At 37.5% G+C, this 18,919-nt stretch overlaps 1 protein-coding gene across 4 annotated transcripts in view; it reads right to left on the bottom strand.

Annotated features, from left to right (window-relative positions):
- The window catches only part of DNHD1 (dynein heavy chain domain 1), a 99,886-nt gene extending 84,243 nt beyond the window's left edge, over positions 1-15,643 (bottom strand). For 2 of the 4 annotated variants that reach the window (XR_004233301.1, XM_031962085.1), the window contains exons 1-4: positions 15,521-15,643; positions 6,797-6,838; positions 6,356-6,477; positions 5,125-5,806 (exon numbers count right to left, since the gene is read on the bottom strand). Coding sequence is in view for 3 of the 4 variants with exons in the window: in XM_031962085.1 (XP_031817945.1) it covers positions 5,125-5,806; positions 6,356-6,449 (776 nt within the window). In the remaining variant the exon portion in view is untranslated. The remainder of the gene's footprint in view (positions 1-5,124; positions 5,807-6,355; positions 6,478-6,796; positions 6,839-15,520) is intronic. The other 2 variants (XM_031962083.1, XM_031962084.1) reach the window with 1 other exon arrangement.
- Positions 15,644-18,919: the final 3,276 nt, after the last annotated feature.

Here is an 18,919-nt window from a genome sequence, read left to right as displayed (position 1 = left end):
AGCCTTAAAACTATGGGTGGTCTGGTATAAAGACACTTTCCCCATCCAAAAGATACTCAACCTTTCATTTTAATATAACTCACTTTCTATCATGTTAACCAATTAGATTTGATTGCTATTTGGTGGATTACCTACTGTTTTGAAGGGTATATAAACTGTGAATCTGAAGCCAGGATTGTCTTTGGGTTAAGATAGACAATCAAATGACCATCCTGTTATTAATAACTTACTGGCCTTATTAATAAAATGATTACCCAGAAACTATGCTTTGAATCTTTTTAATCATCACAGGATCATAAAATTTATGGTATATTGATGGAATATTATTGTGCTATAAGAAATGATGAAGGGGATGGTTTCAGAAAACTCTGGATATGAATTGATAAAGTTAAGAGAGCAGATTCAGGAGAGCAACACATGCAATAACAGAGAAAAACTTAACTGATCAGGACAATGATCCACAACAATTCCAGAGGACTCATGATGGAAAATGTTATCCACTTCTAGATGGAGAACTGATGGATTCAAGAAGGCAGATTGATACAGATCTTATTCTCTTTTTTTGTTTGTTTTAATATGGCTAATGTGGAAATATGTTTTGCATGACTTCATCTGTATAATGGCTTCACAAGTATAAGCTTGCTGTCTCGATAGGCAAGGGTGGGGAGTCAAGGGAAGGAACAAATTTTGAACTAAAAATAAACAAAAGAGTGTAAAAGGATCAAATAAAGAAATTAAAACTATTCAGACTTGGGAAAAAAGACTTGATACAGGATAGTTTTTTTCAAGTATCTGAAGGGGCATTATATAGAAGAGGATAACAGGGGCTCACTACCACTACTAACACATTCCACCCTTACACACTTCCTATTTGCTTTAATTAGGTCCTTATATAGACTTTGGGTGTCCTTTGGCTTCTTCCTGAGTACGCTCTTTTCCAACAAAGGATAAGGGTTCAGGATAGTGCAACATGTACTTATCTGTTGTCTAACAGATCTCAGTTTTCACAGCTCCCAAAATTCGAATATTACTCCATAGGATCACCATTAGGACCCAGGTTCCCCAAAGTCTATTAACCAGGGACAGTGGTGAAGATTACAAAGCAGAAGATTTAGATTTAAGTATAAATAAATTCAAGAGTAAATACTTCCTAGGGATTAGAGATCTCCAAAGGTAGAATGGGTTGCGTTGGGAGGTAGTTGACCACCCCGTCTCAGGGGATTTCAAGTAATAGATCACTTGTTGGAGAACTGTAGAGGAAACTTTTTTTCATGTACAGATTATAAAAATTGGTTTCAAAGGTCCTTCCAGATTTGAAAGTATAGCAACTATAGTTTTTTTTGGTAGGAAACTTCCAATGTAGAAACTCTCTCCCCCAGTGTAAACTAGCAATTTCTTTACAACTAATCACAGTTGCTAGGGAGGAGGACTGAAAGATCAAGTCACTTGCATAGTAGCATTCAGCTAGCTATTTAGCTACAAAAGCTATGTAGAGCTAACATTTATTAAAGCATTTCAAGGTTTACAAAGACCTTTATGTTATATGTCACCAACTATCTCATTTAATCTTCAACAACAATCCTGAGAGAAAGGTATTATTATAGATTATTATGAACAAAAAATTGAAGGTGGGAAAGGTTAAGTCACTTGTCTAGGGTCACACAGCTAATAAGTATCTGAGGAAAATGTTGAACTAAGGTATTCCTGACTTCAGGTCTACATACATTTTTAGTTCTGGCTCTTTCCTTGGATTTTGTCTGTAACTGCTACTATTCTTCCTACATGGTTAAGTACTTTCCAAGTAGGTTATGTAATTATGTAGTTTGTTAGGTAGTTATATAGTTTAGTAGTTTTACATAGGTAGTTTTCTGCCTCCTTCTTTCTCTCTTTTGATGATGGTTGCCTTGGGAGGTAGTTAACCACCCCATCCTAGGGGATTTCAAGTAATAAATAACTTTTTGGAGAACTGTAGAGGGAACTCCTTTTCATGTATATAAAAGATGGTTTTGAAGGTCCCTTCCAGATCTGAAATTATAGCAACTATAATTTTTTTTTTAATAGAAAACTTCCAGTGTAGAAACTCTCTCTCCCAATGTAAACTAGCAATTTCTCTACAACTAATCACAGTTGCTAAGGGGGACAAAGATTAAGTCACTTGCAAAGTGGCACTTAGCTAGCTATTTAGCTACAAAAGCTATATAGAACTAACATTTATTAAAGCATTTCAAGGTTTACAAAGACCTTTATGTTATGTCACCTACTATCTCATTTAATCTTCACATTTAATGTTCTCCTGAATCTGCTCCCTTCACTCTATCAATTCATATCCAGATTTTTCTGAAACTAGCCCCTTCATCATTTCTTATAGCACAATAATATTCCATCACATATACCATAAATTTTATGATCCTGTGATGATTAAGGGGTTTAAAATCCTCTTCATTAGATTTGTAAACTATCAAGCAAATATGTGCTCAACGATCTTTGAGAAGGTAAATTCCATCCCTATATGAGTCTCTCATTCTTATAGTTTAAGATATTTAAGCTAATATGTTCCTGTGTTTTGTTTTAGAAATCTAAATCTCATTTACCATCATCTTAACTTTTAGTTGTCAAATTTCCTTTTTTCTTCTACACTATTTGTCTTCAGTGAGCAAGAGTAATAAAAACACTACTGGTACTCTTATATTGGTTTCTTGCCCAAGATTTTGTAATTTGGATTCCTTCTGACAGTATTATTTCTGCCCAAATGAATTACCAGAAGTGGATAGTGGTCATCTGTTTTAACAAATTTTAGCAGATTCCCGGTCATATCTTGTATACATGATTCAGAAAAAATAGGAAATCTCTGTATCTTTATCAGGTTGCTAAATGGCTATCTCAATAATCCCCACAGCAAAGACTCACTGATTTCTTTTCTTCTTCAACAACCCTTACTAAATGAACTTTGACCTGACAAGCCTAATATCTACTAATCTTATTATTTATTGGAATTCAAACAATTGCTTTCTCTCAAACCACCAAGTTCCTGATCTCTTCAGAAAGAGGCTCAAATTTATATCTTGGCTCCAAATATTTCTTTCGGCGTCTTCCTTCCTCGAATTCTATGTAAGAATTTCTCTCTACCTCTTCATATTCTTTTTTTAATTTCTCCACACAGACACACACAAATTTATTATATCTAGTGTTACAAGTATTCAGTGAACCTTTCTTTTCTGAATCTTTTTTTATTCTTCAACTTCCTGATTCAGGGATTCTCTCCTACATCTTCAGATCCTTATTTATGCTGACACTTAATGTTTACTGATTTGAAAACCTGAAAGTATATTTTAAAAATGTAACTCCCCTTCTGGGATGCTTCTTGATTCATGCTTGCAGATTGGGTCCCCACTGGGCAACTATCCCTAGGTTCAAGAAACTCCTAAAAACAAATACCTAATATACTCTGTTAGCCTTTAACAGTTAGCCAGTAAAGACAATTACCTAAAAGCAAAAGCTTTTAGTCATATTGAATGATGATAAAAGCTACCAAACATTCGGTCCATACCTAAAATGTATTCTCGCACAAAGATATCATGAGAAGGAAGAATGAGCACACATATAGTTTATATTGCTAAGGGAGATAACACACAGGAAACACATATGGTAAGGGCAATTCACAACTCTGGTTCTATAGTATCCCTTCTCTTCTAAAACTGCACTATCTGTGTTGGGCAGGATTTAGCTGGTAATTCTCATCTCCTAACTGGTAATTCTCTCTTGAATCCATAGGTGGCTTTCTTCTCTAAGCTGGGTAACATTCCTCAGAGCCACCTTAACTGACTTCAGTTGGCAAAATGGCTGAATATCCACTACTTCAATTATGAGCCAAAAACCTTCACTCCTCATAAAATGTTAAAGTATAAAGCACTGTTTTACATTTTGTTTAAGATTTTAACATGTCCTGGTCTCTGTTGTCTGTTCCTTAACTTCTATAATTTTATCAACTGGGCTAGAAGTTGGAAAATCAATTGATTTGCAGTGTCCTGATCAGCAACTCTATACCCAATTACAAATACTTCATTCTAATAAACTGGAGAACAGAAAGGCATTGTGCAAGCTCTGCTTCTTCCCTTATAGGAGCAATATTAGGCTATATTTTCAAGATAGAGGCCAGTTACTTGGCCATGCCAGAAAAACAAATATCTCACACTATATAGTATATAAGTCACTGAAAATTTCTCCCTGCTCTTTATAACTTCTAGAAATGAAATCTTAATCTTCCCTGTTGGTAGCTCTAGGGGCCAATTTCCACAATGAACTGCTGAGGTAAACTGATTAAACGCCAGATCTATTCACCTTGACAGGTTGGGCTTTATTTATTTATAACAATTTTTGTAACTTTTCTCATGAAGTGAAAATTAACTTGCTCGATAACTGACAATGACTTTCTGTCAAAAGTCCAATGTAATATTGTTCTAAGAGGTAGGCAAGAATAGGTCATCTAGGAGTGATATTGATGACTTCCCAGCTCCAAAAAAAGGGGCCAAGATTTTCTCAAGCAAAACCTTGTTTTTGTTACAATTTGTTACAAATTTTAGCTAAAGCAAGAAAGGCAGCTTCTAAACTTTCAAATTCCAAACCCACTGAGTCTTTCCTTGAACTTCTGAAATCCCTTGGAACAGTCCTCTTTCTGTTCTTCCACTCTTGAAACTGCATCTACTTCATTCCAAGACTGGAATAAACATCTGAAGAGGTACTCATGTTGCCTGAATATTTCAAGTGGGTCAGATGGGGAAAGCAAGGGATTCATTTGCTATGAATACTCATGTGGGTCTGGTGGTATTAACCTAAAGTAAGTGGATCAAGGAGAAAAAACTGTGCCTAGCATAAAGTATCTAGCAATAGTGGGCAAAAAATAAGCAGGATGGCTTTGTTCCCATGGCCAAAAACCAAAAATGGTACAATCTTTAGATTGTATCAATAAGAGAGTCTAGAAGCAGAGCTTCCCTCACCTTCACCCAGGGGGCCCAGTTATTTAGAGTTTCTATTGCTATCTTGGGAAAGGACTAGAAAGGAGGAGAATAAGAGGAAAGTCAGAGGATCTTGACTCCCATCTTTCTCCAGGTTCTTGTCTTTGCTTACCCGGCACCACTTTCAGGATACTCCTCCTCTTTTCTGCTGAGGTACTTCACAGGGATGTTTGTGGCCAAGGCCAAAGGCAGAAGACCAAGGCCATTCATCCAGAAGGCTTCATCATGGGCCACATCTACTCCCACAATGCCCAGAGCATATTGTAGCTGAGAGAGGGTCACAGGGTACACCCAGTTTTTATCCTCATTCGTAGACTTCTGCGTCTGCCCTTGTTCAGCTTGGACAAAGGGGCATGGTGGGCCCAAACCAGCTTGGGAGTATGGTACTCTCAGCTTCTGGTTTCTGCAAGAAGTGTGGCTGGATGGGACCATCATAGAGGTGTCTGGCGGAAAGGTCTGTTTCAGCATCTCCAGAAAATCCAGACCAAGCTGGGCCTGGATGTGGGGGGCCCAGGCATATAACTGCTCCAGCAAAGGGACTATGTGAAGGTGTCCACAAAGCAGCGTCTGGTAAGGTGACAGAGAGGCCAGAACATTATACAGGTAGTACCAAGCTGCAGGACTACCATCCTTGAGTACAGCAGTCAGAAGGACCTGAAGTTCAGCTAAAAGGAGCTCCACTGCTGGAGACTGGTCCGGTTTCTGGGAAAGCTGCAGCTGGGCATTGAGTTGTTGACGAAGGACCTGAGCCCACAGCTCTGGTTTTGATTGCCAGTCCCAGGTTACTGGTTTTACTAGGGAGAAAAAAATACAGGAATGTAAGAGAAGACAGAAAGAGAGGGGAGAGCAGGAAGGGAAGAAGAGATGAATAAGAGAAGAGCTCCAAAATAGGGATAAGGAAGAAAAGTCTCAGTAGCCTCTCTGCTTTCCTCTTTGTACATTCCTACCCAGTAAAATATTAGAGGAATATACAAAGTGAATGATTGCCTAGTCCTGAGTAACTGGGAGGCCTATGGAATGCTTGGGAACCATCTACCAACCTCTCCCCAAGAACAGGTGATTTGGGAAAAGACTAGGAATTGTGTAGTGACAAAGCAATATTTATGGCGAGAGAGGTTAATAGGGGAAAGGACTGTGGATGGGGCCTCTCCATGGCTTGTAAGAGGTAGAAGATATCATGCCCCTTGGACCCCATGAGTTTCCAAAGTACCATATTATCTTTCTCCAGCCATTTATCCTATGAGACCCAACAAGGAACTGGTTCAATGAGGCTGAAATTATAATGGTGGTACTCTCAGGTTCTAACCTTCCCCTCCTCTCCCCCCAGTCCCTTCCCCTCTCACCTGGTCTAATTTCCTGATTAAGGAGAACAGGGGAGGATGGGGGCGATGAAGGTAAGCCATGCTCCTTAGGTGAAGAAGTCATAGGGTAGCTCATGGCCCTTGTCACAGCACAGAGTCTGAGCCTATATCCAAGCAAAACAACCCCCAATCACAGACATTTGTTATCACAGCCCCAAGAAACACCACTCCCACACAATTCACCTAAATTGTATCTTTACACAGCAATGCAAGTCATGATCATTTACCAGTTTCACAGAAGCTTCTCCAATCAAATCCACTTACACCCTATTTATTATACACACCCACTGCCCCAATGACGTACTGCACATGTACCCCTACCACCACATTCAGCATGTAGCAGAAAAACAGCAGGTGCACACATGCTCGGGCGCTTGCACACACACCATCTCAGACAATCACACTTATGTCCAGTCTAATCACCTTAGGGAGCATCAAGTGTCCTCTGTCAACTCTAGCACTGACCTGAGAAAGAAAGGAGATACCTCATTTAACGTAAGGCAGGAGAGGAATCCATCTCTCATTCTCTTCCCTTTTCAATAGGGAAGAACTTGTCTATCAGTAAGTGAGGAGAGGAAGAGAGAAGAGCAAAGTCCACAGAGAAGGGAGAGAAGAGATTCAAAGGGGACCTAAGTAGAGGAGCAGAGGACTCATAGCACTAGTAGATGATATTAGAAGAGGAAGGAAGGACCGGTTACAGAGGGAAGGAAGAGAGGCAATCAGGGAATGACACAAGACAACTTTTTCATTTTGTCCATTATATTCTGTATTTCATCTAGTTTTGTTTTGGGTTTTTTTCTTGATTGGTTGGGTGTTTTTTGTTTGTTTTTGTCGAGGTAATTGGGATTAAGTGACTTGTCCAGAGTCACAGAGCTAGTAAATGTTAAAAGTGTATGAGGCTGGATTTGAACTCAGGTCCTCATGACTTGAGAGTTAGTGCTCTATCACCTGAACCATCTAGTTTCCCCTCTAGCTTCAACTCACTGTCACACTACCACACACTACATTTATATTATACTCCACTGAAATAAAAATAAAATGCTTGGTTCTTTTCCATCTGAACTCATCCATCTGCCCAGAATGCTTTCCCCACTTATTATATGCTACTTATTATAATGTCCTCAAGTCTACCTCAAATATCATTTCCTTCAGAAAATCCTTCATTTCTTCCAACAATAACTAACCTCACTTCCACCTCTGAATTCTCATAACATTTGTCTTTGCAGTTCTTCTGACATTGTATGAAAAGTATTCTCATATGATAGGGATAATTCACTTTCCTTAGAGCTGAGCCCATATCTTGGTCCCTCCTAGTGGACAGGTTTTTGGACACTACAACCAGAGGTTTCTAATTGCCTCACTCCTCTTCCCAGTCTATAAAAGAAGTGTCAGAGGCTTTTGCCCTCACCAGAAATAGCTGCCTTCTACTTTAAAGCAGAAATAACCTTTTTGGGGGGCCATGAGCCCCTTTTGACAATCTGATGGAACCTATGAAAGTATCCCTTCTCAAAATAAATAAAATATGATATAAAATACAAAAATAAAATAAAATTACAAATACACTTTACCTCAACTTCACTTTCCTCATCAGTAAAATGGGGACAGTAACTTCACAGAGTTATTGTAGGAATTAAATTAAATAATAATTAATTTTTTTTTAAATGAGTAAGCAAAAGAGAAAAAACCCACCTGTAGATGGCTACTATGGGGACAGAGAAGATATAGGGAAGAAGACAGTGAATTAAAATAAAAGATACTCCTACCACAAAGAGAAATGTCAAGTGGTCACAAGCCCAAAAAGAGTTCTTAGAAGAACTTTAAAAAGACTTCAAAAGTCAAATAAGAGAAATCAAGCAAAAATTGGGGGGGGGGGGAGGGGAGCAATCTAAGATAACCAAGAAAATTATGAAAAGGGAGTCAACCAATTGGAAAAAGGAATCCAAGAACTTAAGGAAAAAATAACTCTTTGAAAATAAGAATTGGACAAGACACAAAGAAATAATAAAACAAAATCAAAAGAATGAGAAAATAGAAAAGAATGTGAAACATCGCATTAGAAAAACAACTGATCTGGAGGATAGATCTAGGAGACACAAGATAAGAATTAGTAGACTACTTGAAAGTTATGATCAAAGAAAAGAATCTTGATATAATATTATAAGAAATCATTAAAGATAATTACTGAAGTGAAATTATAGAACAAGAAGGTAAAATAGAAAAAAAAAAAAAAATCCACTGATTATCAACTGAAAGATATCCCAGTATGAAATTTTGTACTAATATTATCACCAAGTTTCAAAGCTACCAGGTTAAGGAGAAAATATCACAAGTAACAAGAATAAAAAAATTTTAATATTACATAGCTATAATCAGGATCACATGAGATCTTGTGGTTTCTACATTAAAAGACCATAAGTCTTGGAATATATGGAACAAGAGGTTTGGCAATTGTTAATGCTGTAAAGTTACCCATGCATATAACCTGTAAATAAAAGGCTATTAAAAAAAAAAAAAGTCTTGGAATATATTTTCATGAGCAAAAAAGCTGAGATTGCGCAACCAAAAATTGCTCACCCAACAAAATTGAATATAATTCTGAATAATAAAAAAAAAAAGGCATTTAACTAACTGAAAGACTTACAGGTATTTATGTCCAATACCTGAACTCAATGAAAACTCAATATTAAAGTTAACATAGAAGATCTAGGAGGAATATAAGGTAAACAATTATAAGGGACTCAAAAAGGTCAAAAACTGTTTCTTATACGTGAAAATGTTACAAATATTGTTGAGACTATCATTACTTAAGGAGTTTGAAAGAAACATTGGGTTGAGCTAAATATGATAGAGGAGATTCTAAAAAGCAAAAAGGTAAAAAGAAGTAATTACCTCATACAAATGAGACATGAAAGGAAGAATTGATACAGAGGAAGCAAGTGGGAGTGAAAGGCTAATAGTGCTGGAACTTTTTACTCTCATCATATGTATATTAAAAAAACAACATATACATGCATACATACATATACACACACACATATCTAGAAGGGTATAAAAGTCTTCTAAATTTATAAAGAAATAAGAGAGCAAGGGAATAAGATAAGCGAAGAATTTTTAAAAGTGTGTGTAAATTAAAATTTAGAAGGCTGAGGGAAAAAGGTAAGAGAGAGACTCTTAAGGGGATGGGTAAAATAAGGAAGTGGAAGTTAAGGAGAAATCATAAGGAACATATAAAAAGGGTGTGGATTAGGAGATTAATGATTAGAACTAGATGGTTTGAGAATAAAAAGAGGCTGAAGACAATAGTGAAGAAAAATAGGATGGGGAAAATATATAATAATTATAACTTTTTATGTAAATGGGATAAATTTGCCTACAAAGCAAAAAGGAATAGCAGAATGGATTAAATCTAGCAATATGTTGTTTATAATACACAGTTTAAAATGAGAAAAATGCACAATTAAAGTAAAGGGCTAGAGTGGAACTTATGCATTAGCTGAGGAAAAAAAAAAGCAGAGCTAGCAATCATGATTTCAGACAAAATTCAAGCTAAAAGAGATTTAATTAAAAGAGATAAACAGGGAAACTAAAATTATGATAAGAGATACCATAGACATTGAAGCAATATCAATATAAAACCTATATGCATCAAATGCTATAGCATCTAAACTTAAAAAAAAAAGTTTAGGCAGAAATAGACAGTAGTACTATAATTGCAGGGTACTTTAACCTTCCCCTTTCAGAACTAGATAAATCTAACCAAAAAAATAAATAAGTAGTCAAGGAAGTGAATAGAATTTTAGACAAGCTAGATATGAAATCTGGAAAAAATTCAATGGGAATCAAAAGGAATACAATGGTATATGGTACCTTTATAAAGATTTACCATATATTAGAGCATAAAACATTTACAGTTAAAAGCATTAAATGCATTCTTTTCATGGCAAAATACAATAAAAATTGTATTTAATAAGGGACCATGGAAGTACAGAATAAAAACTAGTTGAAGACTAAGCAATGTTATCTTAAAGAATAAATCAGAGAACAAATCATAGAAAACAATACTTAAAGAGAATACAATAAGACAATGTATCAAAAACTATGATATACAGCAAAAGCAGTAATCAGGAAAATTTATATCTCTAAATGTTTACATCAACAAAACAAAGAAAGAACAGACCAATAAATGGGGTATGTAACTTAAAAAACTAGAAAAAAACAACTAAAAGTCCCCAACTGAATATTAAATTGGAAATCCTAAAAATTAAAGGTAAGATTCATAAACCTGGATCTAGGAAAACCATGGAGCTGATTTTGTATTGGGGAAAAAACAATAAAATAGATAAACCGTTAGTTAATATGATTTTTTTAAAAGATGAAAACCAAATTACTTGCATTAAAAATTAAGAGTGAATAAACCACTAATGAAACATGAAATCAAAATTATTACAAGGAATTATTTTACTCAATTATATGATGATAAATTTAAAATTTTAACTGCAATGGAAGACTACTTACAAAAAGATAAACTACCTAGATTAGCAGACGAGGATATAGAATTTTTAAATAATCATGTTTCAGAATAAGAAATTGAACAGGCCATAAATCAGCTCCCTAAGAAAAAAGAATTCAGAATCAGATGAATTTAAATGTTAATTCTATTAAACATTTAAAGACCAACTAATTCCAATTATTTGGAATAATAGGCAAAGAAGAAATCCTAACAAATTCCTTTTATCAAGCACATATGATATTGATACCCTAAACCAGGAAGAGTAAAAAATTATAGACCAATTTCATTAATGAATATGAAGGCGAAAATCTTAAATAAAAATTCTAGCTAGGAGATTACAACAATAAATTACAAAGTTTGTAAATTGTGAACAAGTGAAATTTATACCAAAAGTGCAAGGGTGTTTTAACATTAAAAAAAAAATTTTTCAATAACAAAAATCATATAATTATGTTAATCGATGCAAAAAAGGTTTCATTAAGTGCAACACTGGTTTATATTTTTTAAAAAACCCAACATCTGAAAGTATAGCTACAAATGGCTTTTTTCTTAAATTGATAAGAAACATTTACCTAAAACCATTAGTAGGCATTATTTGTAATGGAATAAGATCAAGTATGAAATAACAATGCCCACTGGCACCAATATTATCCAGTATTTTACTGGAAATCCCAACAATAGCAAAAAGAGGAGAAATAAAAATATAAGAACTGAGTAAATAAAACCATCTTGCAAAAGATAGGATGGGATGATTTACTTTGACTAAATAATAATACTAATACTAAGACTTGGAGCAACTAGATGGTCCAGTGGCTAGAGCACCAGCTCTGGAGTCAGGAGAACCCGAGTTTAAATGCTGAGGCAAATTGAATTACAAAAAATATGTATATTTTACTGAACTATAAAAAATTTTTGAAGAACAAAAGATAATCAATGGAATGAATAGAAAAAATGATAAAGGGAAGATAGTTTAGTAGTACTAAATCTTAAAAGTAGTCACTAATGACCTAAATGAAGCAGTAATTACCAATTCTGTTACTGGGTAACAGAAAAATCAGCTGAACAAAGTAGATATTTAACTTATAGCAGCAAATTAACTATAGTAATCTTTCATTTGAGAAGTGTAAAGACTTAAATTTGTGGGATAAGATTTCATTGTTTAAAAATTGTTAGGAAAGATAGAAAACAGAAATTGGATATAGAGCAATATCTTATGCCATTTACCAAGGTAAGGTCAAAATGGGTATTTCATGACTTATAAAAGTATTACAAATAATTTATTTGTTCTTTCCAACAATCAAGTGTCAAGCAAAGGTCAGAAAATCCACCAGAGATCTACTGGCCAAGCCTTAGGAAGAATCAGTCCTGATCAGAAAATCTATTTGACTGCCAGGATACCTACAGGCAAGGAAGCAACACATATAGCAGTTATGTCCCTCCAGGAAGCTAACTTGTGTTTTGTAGTAATCACTTTTCAACCACTTTAAATTTCAGCCCAATCTTCTCAAAAACTGAGGTGGTTGTGCAAAAAGTATGTGCTAAACATAAGTTTGTGTATCCATCCTTGCAATATCATCTCAGCAAATTTCTTATAAAATTACCTAAAGCCACACAATATGGTCAAAGTAATGTCACATCAAGTCCAGAGCTCTTCCCACTATACTAGCAAATATTTTCTTGCTTTAAAAGCTCAATGATGTTAATTGCTTATCAATGTCATCAAGGAAAATAATCAACTAGTTAAATGATACTGGGGAGATATAACTGGCACTAGCAAAGAATGACGAGGCATTCATCACTTGTTATTCTAGGGAGAACACCCCAGAAATGGAGCTCAAAACAAAAGCATTAGAAGTCAATGCTTTTTTGAGATACCCCTAGATCATGAAAGAGACCTCAGCCATTCTGACGACCTGACCTGCCAGTGCCAATGTAGATTGAGAGATTAAATCTAGATTCTCACTGCAGGACTAAAAAATATACCCTTGAACTTGGTTCTGCATATATAGTAACTTATGCACAGTAACAGTAAACCCTTGCTTCTACCTGTTTTTATGTACTGGTTGCAAATATGGAAGTGTGTGGGGAATTACTCAGAGCTATTATGCTCAATTGTTGTCTTATCAATTCCAGCATCCTGCTGTTCATTACTGTGCTAACAATTTGAGAAAAAGGAGGATAAACTTGTAATCAAAAGAAAAACAGAGTAAAGTCTACATATTACACAAATGAAGGATAGTAGTTCTGAAAGGTGGCAAGTATCCTGTCTGCATGATGAAAAGGTAAACAAGTATCAATATTTAGGAATGCTAAACATTAGTAGATCCTGCAAGAGACTAACATAAAAGATTGTCTTTTGTGATTTTTTGGGGGGGGACAAAATGGGAGTCAGGTTAGTTGATTTATTCTTTTTTATGAGAGAATGTCATTACATAAGACACAATGATTACACATGTATAATTTATTTGAGAATCCTTACCATTTTCAGGAAGGTGGATGGAAGGGAAGGGAAAAAAATTTGAAACTCAAAATCTTATAAAAAATAAATGGTGAAAACTATCTTTAATGTAACTGGAAAAAATAAAACAGTATTTACCCCCAAAAAAGGAAATTTGTTTTATATATGATTATTTTATGTTAAAAATCTTCCAAATTGTAACTTATTTCATTAAAATATTTGGGGGTCTAACCAAGTGGTGCACTAATCTTGGGAGTTTGGAGGATGAGAGTGCAAATCTGATCTTTCTTACTAGCTTTGTAACCCTGAGCAAGTACCAAAACATAAAATGTTATTTATAGCCAACATTTATAAAATTTTAATGAATTCTTGCAGATAATAGTAAGCATATGAGGATTTCTTTTTTAAATTCTTATAAAATATCCCAGATAAAATATTCATAATTACAAAATGTAAATTTTAACGTAGAGCATTTGGAGCAAAAATTTTCATTGTAGTTATAAGCTTTTAATAAATCAATCTAAAATAATATAAAGAATATATTGCAATATTTTTGTTGCTGAAAGAGGGTTCACCAAAAAAACAAAATAAAAACACTGGGAACCACAGGCCTACAACACTGAGAAATTAAATGACTTGTCCAATGTCATGCAACTAATACTAGTTTTAGAAGTGAGGCAACTTAAAGCTTCTGACTCCCAGACCAACACTCTCAACCATTTTACATCAAGGTGTTTCTCTAATATATCAGCAACTCAGCTCTGTCTAATGATTCCTACCTTCACCCCTACTTTTACCCATCTCATGAAAATGCTCTCCCCAGTATCTCAAATTACTCCCAATCACTAAATCCAACTGTCCTTTTTGATCTCGATGCAGTATTGACTACTCATATATTGATGTTTCCCTCTTATGTGAGGCTACTTGGGTTTTACTCCTCTTATCACTCGCTTTTATCTAATTGTAAAATCACAGGTCAAAAGAGACTTAAGTTAACTACAAAAGTTAACCTTAGAAGATATCCAACCTGACCCCTCTTTTATGTATCTAAAAACTAAGGACTGGGAAGGGAAAGGCAGTAAGTAAAATATCTGGGACTTAAATGTGTGTGTCCTCAAATTCAGTATTTTTTCCATTGCACTTAAGATGCCTAATCCTTTTTGGGGCCTCAAACACAGGCCGCTTCTAAAAAATTCCATCTCACCATAGAATGGGAGGGTTGGAGAAGGCCTCAAAGGCCATTTACAACCCAATCCCTAACTGAACAGGAGTCTCTCTAGAATATGCCAGACAAGTGGCCAATCCCACTATCCTTTAAGCGTCCAGTGACGAGGAACCTCGGCCCTGCAAGGTCTCCCATCTCATTTTCGGGTTACTCGATTTGAGCAGCAGTTCTTCCTTCCAACCAGCCAAAAGTTGCCTCCGCTTTATTTGTTTGTTTGTTGGCTCTTGGGCCAAGCAAAAGACAAAGGCCCTGTTCCAAAGGCCAGCCCTTCCAACCTCTGACCTCCTTAACTGACAACGGACAGGTGGGACAGAGTCAAACGGAACTGCGGGACCCTCTCTCTCTCCCGCCCCGTATACCTCGGACAAGGCCTTCCTCCTACCCCAATCTCGGCCTCTGGAAATCCTGCGGAGGTCAAAGAGACAAGGGAACTAAGTCAGGGGGACAGATGGGGGCCCAAGGGTCCCAGATTGGGAGCTGGAGTACGAGTACTCCGAGCCCTCCGCACACAGCACAAGCCAGAAACGGAGGCCAAAGGTCATAGGCTACGGAAGTGCTTCCCTGGGGGTCATAGGTGCAGAGAGGGCAAGGAGGAGGGAATTAGGAAGGGAGGTGATAAGGAGAGGGGGACTTGAGGAGGAGGAGGAGGAAGGAGAGAACAGGTGGAGAAGTACAAGAGGGGGAGGAAAAAGGAGTTGGGAAGGGGGAAGAAAAGGGGAAGAGTTAAGAGAGGAGGAGGGGAGAGGAAGAGACAAGGGAAGGAAAGAAGAAAGGGAATAGGGAGGAGAGGAGTCGGGGAGGAAGAGAGGAGGGGGAGGGGAGGAGAGGAGAGAGGGATTGCTAAGCGGGAGGGTGGGACTAAGAGGAAGGTGGAGGCGGGCGCTCCGTGCCCCAGGCAGGGCCCCTGTCCCACTTCTGGTCTCCCTGCAGCGGGGTCCGAGCGTCCGCACTCACACTCGGGGGCTCAGCTCGTCTCCATTCCAGCCGTTACAGGAGTTAGGGGATAATGTGCGGAGCGCGGGTGGGGGCGGGGCCAGAACCTCTAAAGAGCGAGGAAGCGGGCACATGCCTGGGGCGGGGCCTACGGGGAGAAAGAGGCAGAAGAGAAAAGGCACCTGGCGCTGGGCCAGCCTAAGGCAGCGGCCCGGGCCTTGTGGGAGGCGTCTGGGGGCGGGGCCTCTCCGCTGCTCAGCCCCCCGCTAGACCCTGGCTCAAACCGGGAGGCCTGGCCCTAGGCAAAGAGTCTCCTCGCCCGTCTAGTGGGGAAAAAGCTTCCCAGGCCTCTGTCGTCGGCAAGGGTGTGGCGTGGCGAGGGGAGGGGGGAGGGAGGGAAAGTCAGCCGTCCTTCTTCTTTGGCCAGAAACCCCGAGGGTCTTCCCCTCCCAGGTTTACTCGTTCAGATTTTTTTGACTGGGTAGAAGAGGAGATTCTTTGCCTCAGCGGCTAGCTAGCCTTAATCACCCAACGGGGCTGGTCTCGGACAAACTGAGACCTGTGGAAAGCCTCAGCTTAAACGGACCAAGGTCTCCCACGGCATGATTAGCTGCGGAGTAGGCAAAGAGAGGGCGCGCCAGATGCGTGGGAGGTGATACGGGATATGTGAAGGGACTGGAGTAGGTTTATTTGGGCCGTGAGGAGAGTGTGTAACACGGCAGAAACTGAGCAAGACAGATTAGAGAACAATCCAATCGTTTATTACATGGAGAGAAATATAGAGAGAGCTCCCTGCGACCCCACTGGATTTGGCGCAAGGATACAGACTTAAATAAGGTCTAGAAGCGGCCCCAGTGCCCAATAAAGCTTTATTGGCCCGAAAAGCTAGATTGATAAAAGAGGTTTATTGTGGGGTTTGGGAGTAAGGTTAGAGTATAGTTAAGAAAATAAGTGAAGGTAGAGATAAGAAGGGAAACAAGAGTTCCAGCGGACAGAGGGTCCTGGCATGCCAGGTGTAAGGCTGGCAAGTTTGGAACCTGCAAAGAGGGGCTCTCAGCTTGGCCCTTTTATAATGGGAGAGTAGCTAGAGGGGCCTGTGGGTGTAGTCCCAAGTTGGCTCAGATCCAGGTGGGGCTGGCACAGGCCTGGATCTTCTATTGCAATTCAAAGGGACAGGATTTGTGAATCAAAAGGTCCTTGATTGATAATTACATCAACTAGGAGGGGTTGGGAATCAGGAAGAAAGAAATCTTAAAGGACCACACCCACATCAAAATCAACTTTTGTACTGACTTTGTGAGTGGAGATTTGAGGGTAAAAAGCTTTTAGAGTTTGGAAGGAGGTTAGGGGGAAAAAATCTCTATTCTTTTGGGATAAGAAGGAATTAAGAAAACTTCTAAAGAAATGCCTGTTAGCAATTTTGAACAGTCACAGTTCTATCAAGTTATAACCTTTACTAAATGAAAACCATGGGCTTTAAAATTTGAGGTGCAAGATAGCTTATGGTGCTGTGCCACAGAATGTCCTGATCCAGTTTCCCCAAATGTCCTATTGAATTACTCTGCCTCAGGTTATAACCATTCTCTTTTAATGCTCGATAAACGTCTTATATTTTAGACCTTAGGCTATGATTATTCCCTCTTAATGTTTGATGGGATAAAGGTCTTTATCCATTTTAGATGTCATTAGAATACCAGGAGGCTCTCCAAGTACCTCCCATTATGTCATCCTAGGTGCCTCCCCCCATTAGGTCATTGTTCTTGTTACCCTATAAAAGAATCTTGTATCTGACATTTGCAGCTGGATTCTTGGAGATGATAGTCTCATTCATCCCTGGAACCAAACATGGATCCATTTGGTCCCAGTAAATCTCTCCCATTTAATAATTTATTAAATATTCTCTAATCTCTATCTTTTTTTTTTAATTTTAATAGCTTTTTATTTACAAGTTATATGCATGGGTAATTTTACAGCATTGACAGTTGCCAAACCTTTTGTTCCAATTTTTCCTCTCCTTCCCCCCATCCCCTCCCCTAGATGGCAGGATGACCAATACATGTTAAATATATTAAAGTATAAATTAAAAACAAAATAAGTATACATGTCCAAACTGTTTTTTTGCTGTACAAAAAGAATCAGACTCTGAATATTGTACAATTAGCCTGTGAAGGAAATCCAAAATGCAGGCAGGCAAAAATATAGGGATTGGGAATTCAATGTAATGGTTCTTAGTCATCTCTCAGAGTTCTTTTGCTGGGTGTAGCTGGTTCAGTTCATTACTGCTTCATTGGAATTGATTTGGTTCATCTCATTGCTGAAGATGGCCAGGTCCATCAGAATTGATTATCATATAGTATTGTTATTGAAGTATATAATGATCTCCTGGTCCTGCTCATTTCACTCAGCATCAGTTCATGTAAGTCTCTCCAGGCCTTTCTGAAATCATCCTGTTGGTCATTTCTTACTTCAGTAACAACAATAATATTCCATAATATTCATATACCACAATTCATTCAGCCATTATCCAATTGATGGGCATCTACTCAGTTTCCAGTTTCTGGCCACTACAAAGAGACCTGCCACAAACATTCTTGCACATACGGTCCCTTTCCCTTCTTTAAGATCTCTTTGGGATATAAGCCCAGTAGTACCATTGCTGGGTCAAAGGGTATGTACAGTTTGATAACTTTTTGAGCATAGTTCCAAATTGTTCTCCAGAATGGCTGGATGTATTCACAATTCCATCAACAATGTATTAGTGTCCCTGTTTTCCCACATCCCCTCCATCATTCCACATTATCTTTCCCTGTCATTCTAGCCAGTCTGACAGGTGTGTAGTGGTATCTCAGAGTTGCCTTAATTTGCATTTCTCTGATTAATAATGACTTGGAGCATCTTTTCATATGGCTAGAAATAGTTTCAATTTCTTTGTCTGAGAATTGTCTGTTCATATCCTTTGACCATTTATCAATTGGAGAATGGTTTGATTTCTTATAAATTAGAGTCAATTCTCTATATATTTTCAAAATGAGGCCTTTATCAAAACCTTTGACTGTAAAAATGTTTTCCCAGTTTATTGCTCCCCTTCTTTTTTTTTTTTTTTTTTTTTTTAATTTAATAGCCTTTTATTTACAGGATATATACATGGGTAACTTTACAGCATTAACAATTGCCAAACCTCTTGTTCCAATTTTCACCTCTTACCCCCCCACCCCTTCCCCTAAATGGCAGGATGACCAGTAGATGTTAAATATATTAAAATATAACTTAGATACACAATAAGTATACATGACCAAAACATTATTTTGCTGTACAAAAAGAATCAGACTCTGAATTATTGTACAATTAGCTTGTGAAGGAAGTAAAAAATGCAGGTGTGCATAAATATAGGGATTGGGAATTCAATGTAATGGTTTTTAG

Source organism: Sarcophilus harrisii, chromosome 3 (assembly GCF_902635505.1).
Source record: "Sarcophilus harrisii chromosome 3, mSarHar1.11, whole genome shotgun sequence".
In the NCBI taxonomy this organism is placed as follows: domain Eukaryota; kingdom Metazoa; phylum Chordata; class Mammalia; order Dasyuromorphia; family Dasyuridae; genus Sarcophilus; species Sarcophilus harrisii.
The sequence above is the reverse complement of the archived record's forward strand: the minus strand, read 5'-3'. Positions and strand labels throughout refer to the sequence as shown.